This window comes from Oreochromis niloticus, linkage group LG13 (assembly GCF_001858045.2).
Source record: "Oreochromis niloticus isolate F11D_XX linkage group LG13, O_niloticus_UMD_NMBU, whole genome shotgun sequence".
Classification (NCBI taxonomy): Eukaryota; Metazoa; Chordata; class Actinopteri; order Cichliformes; family Cichlidae; genus Oreochromis; species Oreochromis niloticus.
Window position 1 is genome coordinate 5,208,012 of NC_031978.2, and position 19,068 is coordinate 5,227,079.

Sequence of the window (19,068 nt, forward strand, 5' to 3'; positions counted from 1 at the left end):
TCTCCCAAATGCGTGGGAGTGGCTGAGGTCTGGTCTACTCTGGCACCTGTGCCGGTTTCCTAGGGTGAGGGCAGCCAATGCACAGCCTCCCTCTGCACCTGTACACACTCCGTGGGAGGGAGCAGCTAGTGCCCAGCAAAAGCCTGCACCCGTGCCTGTTCCCTGGAGGAGCTCAGCTGAACAGCTTCCACCCCCACCACCTGCGCATTCACCTGTTCAGAGGTTGAAGAGCCAGCGGGTCCTGCCCAGCCAGAGCCGGAGGTTGAAACGTCGGAAGGATGTGCTCGGCCTGGGGTGGTGGACAACATGTGGGCGAGACCTACCCAGCCGGGGTCGGAGGTCGGGGTGCGCGGGGAACCTGCCAGGCCCGCGGGTGGCGTGCTGTCCAGATCAGCCTCACTTTCACCAGACACAGCTCTGGCAGAAAACCCTGCCTACATGCTCTTCATACCTTCCATTTGCAAGGGCCAACCAATCAGAAGAAAGTTGATTTAAAGCGAGGGCGGCAAAAATGGCTTATTTCATGCAAAATGAGCTGAACGACTTCATCATGGCTAAGGATTCAAATCAACTGTAGTGGATTCCAAGAATTAAAATATGAAGCTGAGAATGAGCAGAATAGCTCCACTATAAAAAAAAAAACTAATGGATTAGTGTCAACATTAAAAAGTACTTTTATATTAGAGTTTCATAGTTTTTCAGCACTAGCAGTTGCTGCTCCACCTACAGACAGGTGGCAAACAAAAATAATGGATCCTTTGCAAATAATTACAAAGTTGTTATGAGTGATAACCTTTACTTTATGATACTTTTTTAAACCCCTATGGGAGGAATTGAATGGTTTAAAAAATGGTGTGAATATTATATTTACAGTTACACGATCTCACCCAAATTCAACAATAATGTGACATTTTGGAGTGACTTGTTAGAGAAAGCACTCCACCTACACTGTAAACCTTTTAGAATACTGATGTTCATCTGTCCAGCTGATTCAGACACCTGCTAGGGTGCACTGAATCTGTTCTGGTACAATGAGCTGACCCAACACCATGCTAAGGCACTTAATATTGTTTCTGGCTTTTTTTGTCACCCCTGTGTTTGTAAAGACCTTTGAACTAACTTGTTGAAGAGCGGTGCTGTATAAATAAAGCTGCCTATTGTGGCAGACGGTATCTACTTGTTCCGTATAGAAATATCTTGCTCTTTAACTACTAAGTGCTTTATTATGTGCACCAATTACTACACAACCACATCTGTCTGCTGTATGTCGCCGAGCTTGAGCAATGAAAATAAATGCCTTTGGCCAAAAATGGCACTGTCTCAGCAGACAGAGTAAACCAGAATAGCAAAGTTGTGGTTTTGTGGTTTCGATGGCCCAAAGAGGCGCTCAATACAAAGCTCTGTCTTCTAAGTAAATTGTCACAATTTAAATGCTGAGTTTTAGTTAATTCAATACTATTATTACTTATTCATCTTTATATTCAGAAATTAAAAGTTATAAGCGCATTTCAGTTATTTTGTTATTCAAAAAAAAAGAGTTACAATGTGCTACATTTTCTGACCTTGTGTTAGTGTGGCTTCATTAACCTCTCGGCGCCCTCGAGGGCACTTCCTGTGCGTAGGGGAAGCACACAGACATATGGCCGGGGAGACGTTTCATCCGTCAGTGTGTGTGTTTAAGTGAAAGCCACAGACAGTGCAGACTGTATAGCTTCCGCAGGGTAAACATCAGCTTTCTCATGAGAATGCTTCTCTCTTTGACTGCTCAGATGCTTTTCATGTGTGCATTTGTCTGCATGTGTACTCAATATCGAACTTTATGGAAAAAATAAAAGATTGTAATTTAGAAAGCACTTCTCTGTATATTTACATTCATAAAGCTTTCCTCTCTGTGTTGACACAAATCTTCATGTTCTTTAAAATAAATGAACATGTATGATTATTCAAAACAGCGTGTTTAAGTGTAGGTAGTCTCTTAACTAGGAAACATCTTATTATAAATATATAAATAAATGGACCTACTTTTTCTTGGTTTTTTTTTTATTTTCTGCATTTTAGAATGAGAGAAAGATGTTAAAATGAAATGTAAATATTTTCCTTTCTTCATTTTCTTGACACTCAGCTCTTCTGGGAAGGCTTTCCACAGGGTTTAAGTGTGTGTTTATGGGAATTTTTGACCATTCTTCCAGAAGTGATGTTAGACGAGCCCGGCTCACAGTTTCCACTCTAATTCATCCTTTGAAATGGGTTGAAGTGAAATGCAATGATAACAAGGTTTACCTGTTAAATGGAAACCATGGGACAGATCTCTCCAGTTTGAGTATAGATGCATTTAATCTACAGTTGTTTATACACCGAAAGGATGCAAGATAATAAAAGTTTTTAAGGAGCTTATTTTTCCAGTTTTGTGTGGGTACAGTTGCTATATATTCAAGGTCAATCCGTCACCCACTGTCCAGAATGAGCTGTTGACTTTTTTGCACGTGATATTTGTGCCAACCCTTTAACTCTGTTAATGTTTCCCTTTTAAAAAGGTTTGCTTGAGGACTTTTATATAGTATTGTATAAACTCTTTGCTTTCTTACAAGTCTTACTGCTGTGTATCAGTCACGTTCATTGCTTTTAGTGTGGGCTGCTGGTTTATACTGTTTAATGCTTGATTAACAAAATGGTGAACCACAAACAATCAAAGTCCATAAGGACTTGTATCCCTTTTTATCCTTTTTATGTCCTGTACCTTAACATTTTTACAACTTCTCCAGTTGTTCTTAATGTGTAGTCATACTACTGTTTAACTGTGTTGAAATATAACAAGTGCACTAGACACTCTGCCATTATGAGAAAATAATGTTAAATACGGATGACAAACTCTAGCTTATTACTTATTCAGTGTGTAGATCCTGTCATTTCACCTGCTGTAGCTTGCTGAGCTTAATTTATCTTTATAAGAAGAGGCTACACCACCACCTAGAGTCCAAATATGGTCACTGCCGTAATGAAAACCCATTGTACTTGAGCATGACTTCAATCAATTTCAGATGACTAAAACACTTGCTCAGTCATTAAATACAGATTGTAAATTTAGCTAAATGTTGGGTTAGGGTCATAGATTATCAGTTTTAATTTATACATTTATATACCTTTAAGTATTCTAATACAATCATCTATTGCTGGTCTGAAAAAATAAAAACAAAATTAAACATTTTTAACCTTCTAAAATGAACTACATTTCCAATTTGGATGTGTTTTGCTTATCCCATTTTTTTCTTCTTTTTGCTTTAGTAGCATTTTTCTCTTTTTGTAGAGCAGGAATATAAGAACCCTGGAAATCAGAAGAAATGTGGGATTTTCTTCTAGTATGAAAAGGCTAAAGAAAAAGACAAACAGCAATTGATTACTCAAATGTAAATCATGTAGGATGCTTCTGTTTTACTTATATGTGCAACTGCGGGTCATCACCCTGGAATGCTCTTCTCTGGATGCAGTCCGTCCAGGTTTTACTTCACTGCTATGAAGTGAAAATGGATGGAAGAGCTTCAAAACTAAACAGTCCCTCACTCTGGTGTTGTCCACTGATGTCACTTCCAATTCAAATTTACCAGTTTTAAAACTTCTTATGAAAAAAGCCACTATGGTCACTTTTATATGTTTTGTTGAAGAAAAACAGGCATAAGTCTTTATGTGCTCTGCTCTACTTCACAACACTGGTTTGTCTGTTGAGTTTAGGTACCTTTTTATGTTTAATGGATTGATAGTTCAATGGTAAGTGGCTTAACCGATAAGCAAACAAAAAACCTTCAGAAAGTTTGAAGAACTATTTCTCAAGAACACTTTAAAAACATACAAGAAACTCTGGCTCCTTGGAAGCAAAAAGAAAGTGGCTCAAGACTTTTGCATGTAAGTTAAATAATCTAAGTTAATGGTTTAAATTCTTCTTGCAAAAAGTTATTCAAAAGAAAATTATGTGCTCTTCCCTTTTTTCATGTTTTACTACTTGATGTGGAAAATATCTACAGTGTATTTATTTATATCCCAATATTAAGAACATGTGTCTTCCTCCAATTAAAAACTGTGCCTCTGATGGACTTTTTTGCCCCATAAAAACACACACACAATCTTGTGCTTGAAGACATGTTTATTCCCAAATTTGGAATGATTTTTACAGGTTTGCAAGTGATCATAGCCAAATGTTATCCCACCAGATTGCTTGAAATCATCACAGATGTTTGTGATATGATTTCGATGAGGAGAATGTTTTGAACATGAGGAAATCTCTTGCTGATGCAAATTTGAGCTTCCAAATTACAGTGTTTAATCATCATGCATATTTGCGCAGGTCAACTCCCAAACAAAAAACACAAAAGCAGCATGATAGCATGGCACTGGTAACTTTTACATGTAGCTGGGAAAAAAACACACACAAAAATGCTACAAAAAGAGGTTCAGTTCTTTGATCAAAAGTTGTTTACTAAAACCAGAAATAACTCGAATACATTTTAACCTCTGACTATTTTCAAAATGGTTCAAACTGAAGTAGGTGCTAATTTTCAGATGCCCCCTCTTTCTAAAATATTAATTTAAATTTGATTCAGTAGGGATTATATGAACTTTAATAGTATCCAGCATGAAATGCAATTTTCAAATTCAAATTTCAAATTGCATGATATTCGACCTTTTGGCTTCTACTCTTTAATTTTCCAAGTAGCAGGAAATTGTAAAGCTGAAAAGTAATTTTTGTGCAGTGTGCAGATGTTTCAGTGGAATTGGTTGTAACATTTGCAGTTCCTCTATTGTTGGTCTGCACTCTTAAATAATTAAATAAGCTTGGTTGGTTGAGACATCCACTGACACACATGTAGCCAAGCAAAACAAACATATTTACATGTTGTACTGTTCTGTGTAATTGATTAAACTGACCTGTTTCGATGTCACAGCTTCCTGCCTAGGCACATCTTAACCTGGCAAGGCAAGCTGGGCTCTAACTACATTTAGTATGTTTTTTAGTTTATCTGTGTGAATTAAAGTAGTGTTTCTTAACTCTTTTGTAGATGTATCTGTTTCTGATTTTTACATTGTTATTAGACTGTTACGCAATGAAGAAAGGTGAAACATCAAAACATCAGAAACAGATGAGAAGTAAAACAGTTCATGACTAAAGCTCAACTTGATAATGTACACAGGTGTAAACTGTGAGAGAATTAATATCTTAGAAGTGCTATCCAGTCAGTTATTTTAATTGTCATATTTGCTAACTAGTGACCCTTGAGCATTACAGCATTATGTCACATCATTTCTGTCCTAAACTTATGCAGAGTGGAGTGTGTCTGAAGCTCAATTGTTCCTGGAAGAAGGACTAACACGTGTAAGTTAAAATGTGGCTGAGGGTTATCAGTGGATGGGTTACTAACCAGCCTGGCTTGTCTGAGGCATTTGCCTTAAAATCTGCATTTTATTGAACTGTGAACTTTGTAGAAGGTACCCACACAGAGACCCCGAGACACTGAGATCAGATGAAGAACATTTTGCCCTTTCCCAGAGTCACTTTCGCTTACTGATTTTTATGAAGGGAAATGTCACGAGCTTTTATGGAGATCATTTGTTTGCTCGGTTTTGCGGTTTGCATTATTTACATTTTATTGTCCTTACATTCATGTAGCAGGAGGGTTAAGGGGCATTTGACATTTGTACTAACTTCTCCAATGTGTAACTTGGAGTACCAACTTGGACTTTGATATATTTTGCAATGTTACAATGTCCAAAAGTCATCCTGAAGTTAATGATCAGGTCAGTTTGGCAGACAAATTTCTGAAGAGCTTAAATCCAACCCTGTCATATAAGGGGGCAGAGAACTCAGAAGACGACATTGCAGCTCAAGTGCATGCACCCTATGCAGCTTTTTATGCAGGTGAGTAATCTCAGTCTTTGTATTGATACATGTTCACATCCTTAACCTTCTGACATTTTAAACTAAATCTACACCTGTTACTTTTGAAGTCATAAGCAGAGTGAGTATGAAGTTTGAGTCCATCCTGGAGGAAATTGATGGGTTTGGGCGTTTCCAAATCGCCATCCTCATCCTGCTGTGCACCTCGCGGATGGTTCTCCCCTGTCACTTCTTGCTAAATAACTTCATTGCTGCTGTGCCCCCTCACCACTGTGACATTAGCACGCTGGAGAAGTCTTCAGAAGAACTCTTCAGAAATTTAACTCAGGAGCAGAAACTGACTGTCAGCCTTCCTGTACGAGAAGATGGGGAGCCGAAATCCTGTGAGATGTTCGCAGAGCCTCAGTTTCAGCTTTTATCCAACAGCTCCAGCCGCACTGACCTGCCCACAGTTTGGTGTCAGAGTGGATGGGTTTATGACAATTCCACCTTCATTTCCACGCTGGCCACAGAGGTACAGTAAAAATAGTGTGTACTGCAATTTACAGTACAGACAACAACTAACAACTAATATTGTAAAAAACAAAAACCCCAAACATGCACATTGGGTTATGCTGCAATCATAAATTGACTGTGATGAAATTCTAAGTTTATTTTAAAAAATTTTGACCCTTACATTGGTCTGAATAGAAGAAACTGGTATCAAATTAAATGATGCTTTTCTCTGTGGGTTTCTTTTCCAGTGGAACCTTGTCTGTGATAAAAAGAGCCTGACAAAAACCACAAACACAATATTCTTCGTTGGAGTTATGGTCGGGGCCCTAGCTTTTGGATTCTTCTGTGATAAGTAAGGAAATTCTAGCAGTTCACTTTTTACTGATTTTAATGCATTTGTTTTTCCATCGTTCATCTGTCGTGTACAAGGAATAATAGTTGTGATAATTCTTTGGTCAAAACCACCCTTAAAAAACATGACTGTACTTTTACATTTGACAAGTGAAATCCCTTTGAGGCCTTTGTAGGTTGTTATGGAAAAATGTACTTCCTGTGCTGTTTCCAGGTATGGGAGAAAAACCATGCTTCTGGTCTCTTACATTTTGTCGATCGTGTTCGGCTTCTCCAGCACGTTTGCAAACTCCTACATACCGTTTGCAGTGCTGAGGTTTTTCACTGGATTTTCACTGACTGGAATCAGCATCATCTCAATAGTTCTCAGTAAATGACTTTTTTGCCTTCAAAAATGTTGATACATCACATCTCGTGCCCCTAAAATCAGTTGTTGTAGGTTTAATATTCATAATAAATAACAAATTAATAATCATTAATTTTGGTACTTTTCATACCTTTCAGCCATTGAGTGGGCTGACATAAGTCACAGGTCAACTATTGGGGTGATTGGCAGCCTGGCCTGGTCTGTAGGTTACATGCTGCTGGCTGGGATTGCCTTTCTTCTCACTGACTGGCGGACGTTGACCATGACAGTTACAGCCCCGTTAGGATTCGCAGTTCTAACCTGGTGGTAAGTGAAGTACAACAGCAGGGGAACAAAACAGATGTTTTTCATTCATTACAACATTAATTCATGACATTTTTTGGAAGTGTATTTCCCACATCTGACTTATAATTGTTGTAATTAATAGTTGATTATTTTGTATGATTATAATTGTAGGTGGATTCCTGAATCTGCTCGATGGCTTTTAGCAAATGGTAAGGTGGAAAGGGCCCAGTTTTATCTCGACAAATGTGCAAACATCAACAGAAGACAAAAACTTTCCAGAGAAAAACTAGAGGTAAGGCTGGGCTTCGTTTACAAGTAACGGGTGTAACCTGTCTTGTTCTTTTGCAGTGTATGAAGTGTCTGTGAGGGCCCCCAGTGATGTGAAATAATAACTTCCCTCAAATACGTCAAACCAAAACTAACAAGCCCATTTTGAAAATGTAAGAAAATGAGTCGAAAGTACAGATATTTGTTTAAAAATGTAGGGAGTAAAAGTAAAAACTTGTCAGAAAAAAACTACTCAAGGAAAGTACAGATACCTGAAAAATCTACTTAAGTACATAACAAAGTATTTGTACTCCTTCCCACCTTAGCAAACTACTGCATCCATGAGTTATGGCATGAAACTGATCAGCATGTTGCACCGCAGAGGTATTATTGAAGTCATGGCTGCTTTCTCTGTGTGTTTTCTCTTGAAAATACAACAAAGATTCAGGTCGGTGGTCAAGTCAGATGAGTTGCATGGGTTAATCAAGCAAAATATTAACAATTTTTAGCACTGTGAGAAGGTGCCAGGTCCTACTGGAAAAGAGATTCAGGATCTCTATAAAGCTTGTGAGCAGACTAAAGAAATGCTCTGAAATCTCTTGGTAGACGGTATGGCACCCCAAATCATCACAGACAGCAAAAACTTCACACTGGACTTCACACACTTTAGATTCTGTGCACTCTTCCTCCATACTCTTGAACTTTGATGTCCAATGGACTTTGTATCAATGAGCAACAATTCAATTCTTTTTCTCCTTAGTCTAGGTAAGATGCTTCTGACTTTGTCTCTGGCTCACGAGTGGTTTGATGTTAGGGATGCAATAGTCAAAAGCTCCTTCCTTGAAGATGGCTGTGGATTGTGGCTCTTGATACAGTGACCACTTAGCCCACTCTTTGTGAAACTCTCCAGAGTTCTTGAAATAATTTTTCTTGACAGACCGCTTAAAACTGCAGTCATTCCTCTCGTTTCATCACCTTCTTGCTTCAGCATTCTGAAGGACAAAACACTTCACCTAGCAGTTAAGTTTTTTACTGCTGGATTTTTATTTAACCTTTATTTATACAGGTGGTCCTTTTGAGACCCAGTGTCTCATTTACAAGAGAGACCTGTTTCAAACCAACATATTAAAATAACAACAATAAAAGAAACAGTAAAAAATTAGAAAATCAAATCATGGTTAACTGCTTATTATTTCTATGTTTTTCTACAGACTCTTTCCAACATAGAAGTTGAGGAAAACCAGGCCAAAAACTATACGTACTTCCACCTGGTCAAAACACCGAGAATGAGATGGTTAACTTTTTTACTTGGAATTGTGTGGTGTGTATCAGCATGAAGACAATACCAACAACAGAAATCAGAAATCATCAGAAATCTCTTATCAATATTTGAATTTTGAATACTGTAGGTTTTATAAAAATACTTTTTTATATTCTGCAGGTATGGAGTCGCCTCAACATACTATGGAATCAGCTTGAACATCACTGGGTTTGGTGTGAATATGTACCTCACACACTTTATCTATGGAGCCATCGAAGTTCCTGCCAAGCTCACTATTTATTGTTTTCTCAACATCATTGGACGAAGGAAATGCCAATCAGGCACGCTGCTACTGACAGGGATCTGCATCGGGATAAACATCTTTATTCCCAGAGGTCACTGAGAGCTTTTTGTTACCTGTTTTCCAGAAGTTATGTAACCACACGGACTGCAGGCTGGTTTGTTTATATGTAATACTGTGAAAACTAAAGTTCACTCATTTTTTTGTGTAGTTAAAAGAATTCCATCACATTTTATTAGCAGAGGTATCTTTGTGAAACCAATAACTTCTCAGTTCAGGTGTATTCATTCACCCAAACAAGGTCACTGTAAAAGAGAGCACAATAAAATCATACCGTGAGATTTTAATGTGCTCTCTTTTACAGGAAGAGGAAGAATGCAGATTTTCTTGTGTATGCAGTTTTTACAGCCAGTCGTTTGTGGATTACTGATTTGAAGGCTTGAGCTGGGAATTTTGGCTGTTGGCATTTTGTGAAGATATACATCCATCTATTTGTCCATCCAGCCAGCCATCCATTCTGTTTTTTGAAAACACATCCAGTTTAGGGTCATCGCAGGGCTGGAGCGTATCCCTGGTGTCATATTTGGGAGAAGCGGGGTAGACCTTGGACAGGTCACCAGTCTATCGCAGGGCTAACACACAAAGAATGATAACCTTTGACTTACACTCACATCTATGGCCAATTTAGAGTCACTAATTAATCTGAAATGCTTGTCTTTAAGCTCTGGGATTTCCCCTGAGTGCACAGAGAGAATCCTCACAGCTGGAGGGAGAACATGTAAACTCCACACATATAGGACCCAACTAACCAAGCTTGCTAGGTTCTGCTAGCCTGTTTTTTTCCCAACATACATTGTTAATTTACTATGATATTAATGTGTATGCTAGTTTTGGCATCCAAATTGTATTTAATGGTACCTGTCAATCACAATGTAGCCATTACCTGAAGTATTACTATCTTTTTTACTGTAAATTAGACTTTTTTTTAAAGATTTTTGTGACTGAGACTGTTAAGTCATCACTTAAGTTTTTAGTCAAGTAATAACTTACCAGCAAATTAAATACATATTTAATAGAAGAAATCACTACTTGACTTCTTTTTCACAACCATGGGAGTAGCCCTCTGCTTAGAAAGAGGTTTTTAGGGCACTTTTTTGTTAAGACTTTAAAGCCATTCTCCACTGTTATTTACAGATGTTATATCCTTAGATTACCAGACCACTGCTGTAAAATAAATACTGCAGCTAATACTGCAGTGGTCAGGCTGTTAGGTTAATCAGCTTTCCCTTTTGTTTCACAGTAACTAAATGTAAATCATTATTATTATTATTATTATCTTTTTCCTTTCTTTTTTTTTTAGGTTTGTGGCATGTGCGTGCCATTGTTGCCACACTTGGAAAAGGCCTTTCAGAAGCTTCATTTACAACCATCTTCCTCTACACCGCTGAGCTGTACCCTACCGTGATCAGGTCAGTGATTCACTTACTTCCAATCCCTTGACCCATGCCAGTTATTTTTTATTTTCATGGGATTATTGTGCATTATTCCGGCATTGGATGTTAGGTGATCTTTACTCAAACAATAATTAAGGTCTATAAACTTGCCTGCCTTCAGCAGGGTTACAGAGGTTTCACTTCCTCTGACTTATTTTCTGTCTTATCAGGCAGAATGGTTTGGGCTACACTAGTTTCATGAGTCGTCTGGGAGTATCAATTGCTCCACTCATCCTGCTGCTGGAGGATGTGTGGACTCTTCTTCCTCAGATCATCCTCTGCTCTTTAGCCATTATTTCTGGCCTTGTGGCTCTGCTCCTTCCAGAAACACTGAATGTGAAGCTGCCTGAGACAATTGATGACATAGAAAATCCAAGGTTAGTGACATAATACAATACATATATTAAATTAATTAAATTAAATTAATACATTAAATGTGTAAAATTAATTTTAATCACCTAGTTTTTCCACTGGTAAATCTTAACAAAGACATTTCCTATATATATATATACACACAAATATACATACACACATTTTTTTATATATATATATATAAAAAACACCCATCTCGCCCCTGTGGGCGGTTTATCCTTCAAGCTCGGGTCCTCTACCAGAGGCCTGGGAGCTTGAGGGTCCTGCGCAGTATCTTAGCTGTTCCCAGGACTGCGCTCTTCTGGACAGAGATCTCCGATGTTGTTCCCGGGATCTGCTGGAGCCACTCGCCTAGCTTGGGAGTCACCGCACCTAGTGCTCCGATTACCACGGGGACCACCGTTACCTTCACCCTCCACATCCTCTCGAGCTCTTCTCTGAGCCCTTGGTATTTCTCCAGCTTCTCGTGTTCCTTCTTCCTGATGTTGCTGTCATTCGGAACTGCTACATCGATCACTACAGCCGTCTTCTTCTGTTTGTCTACCACCACTATGTCCGGTTGGTTAGCCACCACCATTTTGTCCATCTGCATCTGGAAGTCCCACAGGATCTTAGCTCGGTCATTCTCCATCACCCTTGGGGGCATCTCCCGTTTTGACCTCGGGACTTCCAGGTTATACTTGGCACAGATGTTCCTGTACACTATGCCGGCCACTTGGTTATGGCGCTCCATGTATGCCTTGCCTGCTAGCATCTTGCACCCTGCTGGTATGTGCTGGATTGTCTCTGGGGCATCTTTACACAGCCTGCACCTGGGGTCTTGCCTGGTGTGATAGACCAGGCAAGATGATATCTCCCCCCCGACCTGGCGTCCTGACTCCTCCTTGCCGTAGCATTTATGTTGTACCTCGTCAATCTCCAGCTGTGATAGCAGTCCCTTCTTTCGAATGTTGGAACACTGAGCTACTAGTTGTTTCGCCGTCATTGTGGATGTTGGGTATCGAAGAATCCATAGGCCCCTCATCCTATTCATGTAACCCCTTCCGCCAGGGTTACTTGCGTAGTAGCATTCCAACAACGCCCTGTTTTCATCTCTTGCCCACCGATGCCTTCTTGTTCCAGTAGCCCACTTGTCGTCAGGGTGCCCTGGTTCCTCAACAGCTGACGCGGACCTTGTTGATCCGGGCGACGTCCGAGCCGGCATGCCGTCATATTTATCTGTCTCGCTCATGTCTGCGGTAGGCTCGCTTAGCATAGGGGGTCTAGCCTTAGGACCCTTACTGGATACAGACGCCCCCAGGCAGGAATCGAACTTGCGATCCGCTGCTCCAAAGGCGTGTAGTCTAACCACTACGCTATCCAGCTGCGTAAAAGATTGCGTCACTACAACAGAAGAAAAGTCTGACTCGAGCTTCATCGGGAGAAAAAATAATAATAAAATAAAACAAAGTGAGAAACGCAGCTGGATATACATATATATATATATATATATATATATATATATATATATATATATATATATATATATATATATATATATATATATATATATATATATATATATATTTAAAATACAAGCTGTGTGATTTTTAAAAGAATGGAAATTTAACTTCTGCCTTTTGTTGAGCTACTGATTTTTTATTGAACGTATTTTTGAACATAGATTTAAATATTATGTTGGTCTGTATTTATTTATTTTTTTTCATTCTTTTTAATTTCAGAAAGAAAGATGTCTCCAAAGAATCCTCGCCTATTTTCCTGGAAATTAAGTCACAATCAGGGGTTAACGAAGAATGACTTCAAAATCAAAAGAGATTTTGACCAAAAATGTAAAAAAAAAAGAAAGAATAAATGTCATTTTTTATAACATTAAAAAACTGCGCTGACCAATGTTCAGTTACAATTTTATTTGATCTAAAGATGATGCATTTTTTGTTGCTTTGCAAAACAAAATCACACTAAGATGTTTTGAGTAGTTTTATCTACTGTATTAGACTTTATATGTAGACCTTTTTTTTAATACCAAGACAGTTCCCCACCTGATATTTACACAATTGGAAAAAAAAGAAAAGCAAAATGAAAAAAGGAAAAAGAGAAAAATGTAGATGTGTAACTGCATTAAAATCTAAGTACAACAAAATTCATAGGTTTAATAAAGTACATGAAGCAAGAAGTATTGTGAGATCTTAAAAATTGTACAAATCAGCAGGAATTTACATTTTTACAGTTTTTTTTTTTTAAATTTTTAATAAAAGAAACGTATACAAGATGTATGGGAGAGCTTCACCATGTTATTTTTTCATGTATGTGAGGCAGTTCTAATCTTAGAACAAGCTGTTAGGTGACCAAAAGTGACCTTACTGCTCAGTGTAAACACAGACAGGTATGTTCTTACAAGTCATTACATTTCTACTTGTACTTTTTACAACTATCCAGCAATACCGAGCTTTGCATTAACTAAAATATGAGAACACAGCAAAAATAAATGGATCCAGCAAGATCCTGAAGGGAACAGCCATCAGCTCGCTTTTTAGGCTGCCCTTTAGATGCAGGTGTGTGTGTGCACATTCCTGCAAGAAAAGTTGGTTTTCCAGTACTGGTAACAATTTCCTGCAACTGTAAATATTCCTAAAAAGGAACGTTAACTTGTGAAAAAGAGATTCTAAAAAGAAATTGACAATGAAAGAAAATAAGTGTTAATACAAACAAATACAAAGCATTTCAGACATAGAGAGAGACGTTATGATAATAAGCTGAAATAGATGAGTAGACCGTGTTGGTAGCTTTGGAGTTAAAGTGGACAATGGTTAATCCAGTGACCCTTATTTTGATTGTGCATATGAAGCACATGTGCTCGTATGGCTGAGGAAGGATTCCAGTATATCCAGTATTTTAGTGTTGGAATAAAGCCTCTCATTCTGTTTGCCATCTCATCAACCACCTTGCTACCAGCTGACCTGTAACATCCAATTATATTCAACCTGACACTTTTCATTGACACTACTTGTGTGGTCTTGCCAAAGCTAATTGCTATCAGATTTCTCTTCTCTTTGCCTGCACATAACTGCAGTCTTATGTGTTTACAGTAGTTTATAGTTTTACAAGTTTAGAGTAACAGAATCGTTCCTGTGTAAAATGCCTCAGACTAAAAATCTCTTTCATAAATCTGACAGACTTATGAACTGTCCCACGCCAGATTTGTGAATGTGTTCCTTTCTTTGGTTTACTTTTAGAAAAACTGTACTTCCTCTTCAAAGTCTCGTTTCTACTGTCTCAGACACAGTGTTCACTGTGGGTGTCATGTTTTCTTTCTGACTACGCCTTTGGCAGCAGGGCAGTGCCTGCAGCACCTCTTTGGGACCCTTATTCATGAATATATAGATGAAAGGGTCCACCAGAGGGCTGAGGTAGAGCAGCAGGTGAGACACTAGCCCCAGATAGCTCACCACCTCTGTCAAGGACAGAGCTTCTAGAAGGAGGTTGAGGATGAAAGGGACATAGAGGACAGTGTAGTTGGCCCAGATTGCACCGATACCCACCACTGTCCTTCTCCTCTCTGGTGATGAAGGATTAGATCTGGAGCAGATCAGAGCCCTCCATGAGTCCACAGCAAAGAAGAGGAGAAAGGGGAAAGGAGCTAGGAGAGCCACAGCGAACCAGAGGTTGTACTGTAGCACAGCGAGAGCCAGGATGGCGAATGGGGCAGCCCATGCCACCAAGGCCACTATGGGATGCCTCCTGATACTGGTGCAGCAGGCAAGGCACTGTGGGTAGGCCACCTGGAGATGGCGCTCCTGAGCTATGAACAGCATGAGGGTGATGTTGGAGACGACACCAAAATAAAAGATGAAGTCGGTGGGATTGGCGGAGAACGTGGACCCACTGTCCACTTTCTGACTCACATTAGGACGTCCGAAGAAACTGATGATGTCAGAAACCAGGAGGAAGACGACGTGCATGGGAACTTTATTCTCACCTGGAAAATAAACACAGAATTTAAATTAATTGCTGAACTATTGCTCTTAAATACTTCACTCGTACTCAGGTAATACTAAAACCTATCATGATGATGACATGTTGTTAGAAACAGGTGCTTATCCATTATTTGCTGATACAACAGAAGTGCTGAAGATATTTGTTCAGAAGCGTAGAAGTCCCTGATCACTAGCAGTTGGCTTAACAATTATACATTTACCAGGCATGACATTATGGCCACCTGTCTAATATTGTGTTGGTCCCCCTTTTGCTGCTAAAATAGCCTTGACCTGTTGAGGCATGGACTCAGCTAGACACCTGAAGGTGTGCTGTGGTATCTGGAACCAAGACATTAGCAACAGATTCCTTAACTTGCGAGATGGGGCTTTTGTTTGTCCAGCACATCCCACAGACACTCAATTGGATTGGGATCTGGGAAATTTGGAGGCTAAGTCAACACCTCAAACCATTCCAGAACCATTTTTGCTTTGTGACGGGACACGTTATCCAACTGAAAGAGGCCACAGCCATCGGGGAATACTGTTTCCATGCAAGGATGGACATGGTTTTGCAGCAATGCTTGGGTACAAAATTCCGGCACTAAGAAGCATAAAACTGCTTCACCATGTTTGGTTCTAACAACAGGTATTACCTACAGATTCCCCTCCAGTGAGGGGTCTTTTTAAGTCTTTCTAGTACATAGTGTACTTCCAGTTTTTGTCCTTATTCAACTTCCTAGAAAAACAGCATGCTAAACCCGAGTGGGTAGGAAAGGCTAGACAGAGCTAAATAAATTGAACTGCTGGGATGTTAGTGTGTCTCTCCCAGTTTCGGTGCCTCAACATCGCCCTCCATTCCAGAAACTCTTGCCACCAAGGGGAAAATGACATCTCTTGTGTTACAGTGAAATCCTAGACCACAGTCACCAGTAATTAGGGCTATTTGTTAAAGTGTGTTAAGAGCCACTACTTGTCTGCGCCTATGATTCCTTTGCTGTGGTTCAGTGACTTTTTGCTTTTCTTCTCATTTCCTTTTACATTCTCTGAGGCATGTGTTCTACACCCAACAGTTTGAAGGTTTCTGGTACAAGAAGTATTCCAGAAGGTTATCAGCCAGGCTGTTATGATGCCAGAGACCCAGAGTTTATCTTCATGTGTCTGTGCTGAATTTTATTTCAGGTCTAGCACCTTTTCGGTGCCATCAGTAAGCAGTCCCATTTAGATCAGTGTATTCTGCTACTGTCATCACATGAGCTGTGATATCAGCCTATCGGGAGCATACGCTGCATTCCTGTAGACAAATGTCACTGTTTTCAACCTCCTTATCCCTCTTTGATGATATGGCACAATCATCTCCACTGTCTTTGGTTTTCCTGTCTAGTAGCTCAGTAGATTTATAATAGTGGCTATATATTTAGGGTGAAGAAACAAATTTGTATTGTCTACATTAGCTGTTACCTTGTGTGTAAATTTACAACTGCTGGAAGCAAGACATGAAGTCTTTACAGACTCCTAGTGTCCATCAGGATGCTCAGGAGATGCCCAGAAGCTGTTATCTGCCCAGTTTTTGAGGTAAAAGTAATCAAAGACAATTCATGTTAGATTCAGGGGCTGTTTTCTATGGTTCCCTTTAGCCACACTTGAAAAAGTGTTCAGTGGTGACAAGTAGTTAGAAGTGGGGGTTAAAATGATGCACAGTGATAAAATCCCAAGAATGAAATAAAATAAAAAGCATATCCTGTGCTGCACACACTGCCAAAGTGCCAACTTTGTCTCAGCTTTAACCAAAATGTCTAACTCAGACCTCTGCATCCTTAGCTCTGAAATGCTCTACTCTAATCACAAGACATATTTAAACACAGAGAAGACAAACCTTTGGAGAGATTCTTGAGGATGTAAAGAGCGAGTCCAATGGCGGGCAGCCCAAGGCTGAAGGTCAGCCAATTCATCACTTTGGCTAAATGGACATTGGCAGGTGTGGTGTTGTTCCCAGTGGCACTAGTAGTGACACTGAGGAGGTCAGGGCCAGCTATTGTCACCGTGGTGTTGTCAGCCATAAGAGGCTGCACAGCAGCTCTTTATGTGTTCAGCTGTTTAGATGATCAAAGAGGTGATGCTGTGAAGGCAGCAGGCTGTAGTGACCACCTACTGCAGTATGCAAAAACACAAGGACAAAATCATTTTTAATGTGCCAAATAAACACATCAGATGTGTACATGTGAGACCTTAAACACAAACCTCAATATAGACAAATAACAGTGCTTAGCTATCCACCATTCTGTCTAAACTAAGCACTGAGCTCCCATTTAATTTAATACTGTATTTCAATATAAGCACGTTTCCTTTTAAGAAAAAAAATGTTTTTTGTTAACATGGTTAGTTTTTGTCTAAATAAATATATATTTGTCATCAAACTGACGGAACATACCAACATGACAGCAGCAGAGAAGGGAGTTAAGTTTAGAGATCGTTTAAGATACAATTCATCCCCACATTTACATAATTTTCTGCTTCCCTGCAGTGCTGCTTGTCCATCCAGAACGTCTGAGTGAGAGTTACCCAGTTTTTGAGGTCTATAATGGAACTAAATGGTGCATTCCTTAAATAAAAACGTCCATTGCAATGCAGAATTCAGAGAAAGGACAGACTGTATTTTTATCATTTTTAATAACTTTCTTTATGTCCTACCTGTGGTGTATGTTGTGTTTACTTCCATGCGTCAAAACCACTTCGGGTGTGATCCCAGCCTTTTTTCCAGATTAAATTCAAAAACTCTTCAAATATCTCAGTTCCATCTTAAAATGTCAGACACCATGTGTCTTCTTGTGAATCTACGTGTCATGGAACTTTTACAAAGCTGTTTATTGCTGCTGTGCTGAGCCTCATTATCTCAACAGAGCTCAGAAAGCTGCTTTGAATGAGGCGTGGATGTGCTCAGTCTCCTCTGTTGGTGTTCGTGTCTGTGACACAGCAGGATGAGAAGATTTGCATTAAAAACTGATATCAGTATAATTTAACAGCCTTTATGTAAACTTTATTTCTGTATGTTTGTGTCACACTAAAGTTAACTGCCCTTATTTTTATTTCTAAAGGGAGGAGCCTAGATTTTATTTTTACCCACGCTCAGAAAAATAAAGGTGCCAACTGGAACCAAAAGTGGTTCTTTAGACTGATGCTATAGAAGGACCTTTTTTGGTGCCACAAAGAACCTTTCAAACAATGGTTCTCTGAAGAACCATTTCTTTCAGTGGCTCATTGAAGAACCTCTGAAGGTGCCCCAAAGAACCATCAAGAAATGGTTCTTTGGGGCACCTTTAATGGTTTTTCAAAGAACCTTTATAAAAATGGACTTAAAAATGGGTTTAAAACCTTCTTTGACGTATGATGGTTCTTTAAAGAACCATGAAGACATCTGAAGAACCATTTAAGAACCATAATTTTTCTGAGAGCAGGAGGATTATTTGCCTTAAAGAGCTGTTTGTTTTTATATCAAATATATGACTCTCAGGGGCAAAACCGACCAACAGAAAAACAAAAAACAGGAAACGCAACAAAAACAAGCAAAAAACTCAAATTATTCAGATTTAAAAAAAAAAAAAAGAAATACTGTCATTCCTAAAATGGTAGTTGTTTTTTTGTTTGTTTGTTTGAAATGCTGCCATATTTTCTGCTTTGTTTTTCTAAATGTTCTTTTTGTTGTTGTTGTTTTTGTCTTTTTCTTTTCACGTTCTAAAGCTCAGGGTTATAATCTGGTCAAAAGTGATCAGATAGAACAAATTATTAACCTGCTAAAGTGGGAAATAATGATTTTCCTCTTTCTAAAACTGATCTGATAGAAAACCCAAAACAAAACTTTTCACATGCGCTAAATAATAATAAATGGAATGTCATGTTCATTAGTTTAGTATTAGCTACACAACCTGATAAAGGTTTTTACTTTATGTGACTATCCAGGAGAAAAACTGTAAATGAAGAATGTGAGCAGAAATTCTTTGTACATTGTGCATCAGAGTAAAAT

General features: G+C 39.0%; 2 protein-coding genes and 1 long non-coding RNA gene across 4 annotated transcripts; 2 read left to right on the top strand and 1 right to left on the bottom strand.

Annotated features, from left to right (window-relative positions):
• The first annotated feature begins 5,416 nt into the window (after positions 1–5,416).
• On the top strand, positions 5,417–12,984 carry LOC100694200 (solute carrier family 22 member 7). Of its 2 annotated transcripts, XM_003438351.5 has the most exons (11): positions 5,439–5,905; positions 5,995–6,398; positions 6,628–6,731; positions 6,945–7,099; positions 7,235–7,403; positions 7,554–7,674; positions 8,861–8,970; positions 9,091–9,305; positions 10,572–10,680; positions 10,875–11,081; positions 12,798–12,984. In XM_003438351.5, the coding sequence occupies exons 1-11, from the start codon at positions 5,752–5,754 to the stop codon at positions 12,871–12,873; spliced, it is 1,824 nt and encodes a 607-aa protein (XP_003438399.2). In that variant the 5' UTR covers positions 5,439–5,751; the 3' UTR covers positions 12,874–12,984. The 2 variants fall into 2 exon arrangements, with proteins under 2 accessions (XP_013123903.1, XP_003438399.2); XM_013268449.3 differs by lacking the exons at positions 8,861–8,970; positions 10,572–10,680; positions 10,875–11,081; positions 12,798–12,984 and adding an exon at positions 9,404–10,551 and having other exon boundaries at positions 5,417–5,905; positions 9,091–9,330.
• On the top strand, positions 7,681–8,816 carry LOC112841988 (uncharacterized). The gene is made up of 2 exons (XR_003213523.1): positions 7,681–7,822; positions 7,976–8,816. It is a non-coding gene; the product is annotated as an uncharacterized LOC112841988 (long non-coding RNA).
• On the bottom strand, positions 12,897–18,596 carry si:ch211-132e22.4 (uncharacterized). Its single transcript, XM_025897621.1, has 3 exons — positions 17,739–18,596; positions 16,924–17,198; positions 12,897–15,052 (listed from the first exon to the last, which is right to left on the bottom strand). The coding sequence occupies exons 2-3, from the start codon at positions 17,105–17,107 to the stop codon at positions 14,328–14,330; spliced, it is 909 nt and encodes a 302-aa protein (XP_025753406.1). The 5' UTR covers positions 17,108–17,198; positions 17,739–18,596; the 3' UTR covers positions 12,897–14,327.
• Positions 18,597–19,068: the final 472 nt, after the last annotated feature.

Bases quoted from the DNA above. Each gene is read 5' to 3' on its own strand.
- LOC100694200 (XM_003438351.5), top strand. From the start codon at position 5,752: ATGTCCAAAAGTCATCCTGAAGTTAATGATCAGGTCAGTTTGGCAGAC. The intron at 5,906-5,994 runs GTGAGTAATCTC...TTACTTTTGAAG, and splicing joins CTATGCAGCTTTTTATGCAG to TCATAAGCAGAGTGAGTATG. The intron at 9,306-10,571 runs GTCACTGAGAGC...TTTTTTTTTTAG, and splicing joins AAACATCTTTATTCCCAGAG to GTTTGTGGCATGTGCGTGCC.
- si:ch211-132e22.4 (XM_025897621.1), bottom strand. From the start codon at position 17,107: ATGGCTGACAACACCACGGTGACAATAGCTGGCCCTGACCTCCTCAGT. The intron at 15,053-16,923 runs GTTTGTCTTCTC...TTTATTTTCCAG, and splicing joins CCTCAAGAATCTCTCCAAAG to GTGAGAATAAAGTTCCCATG.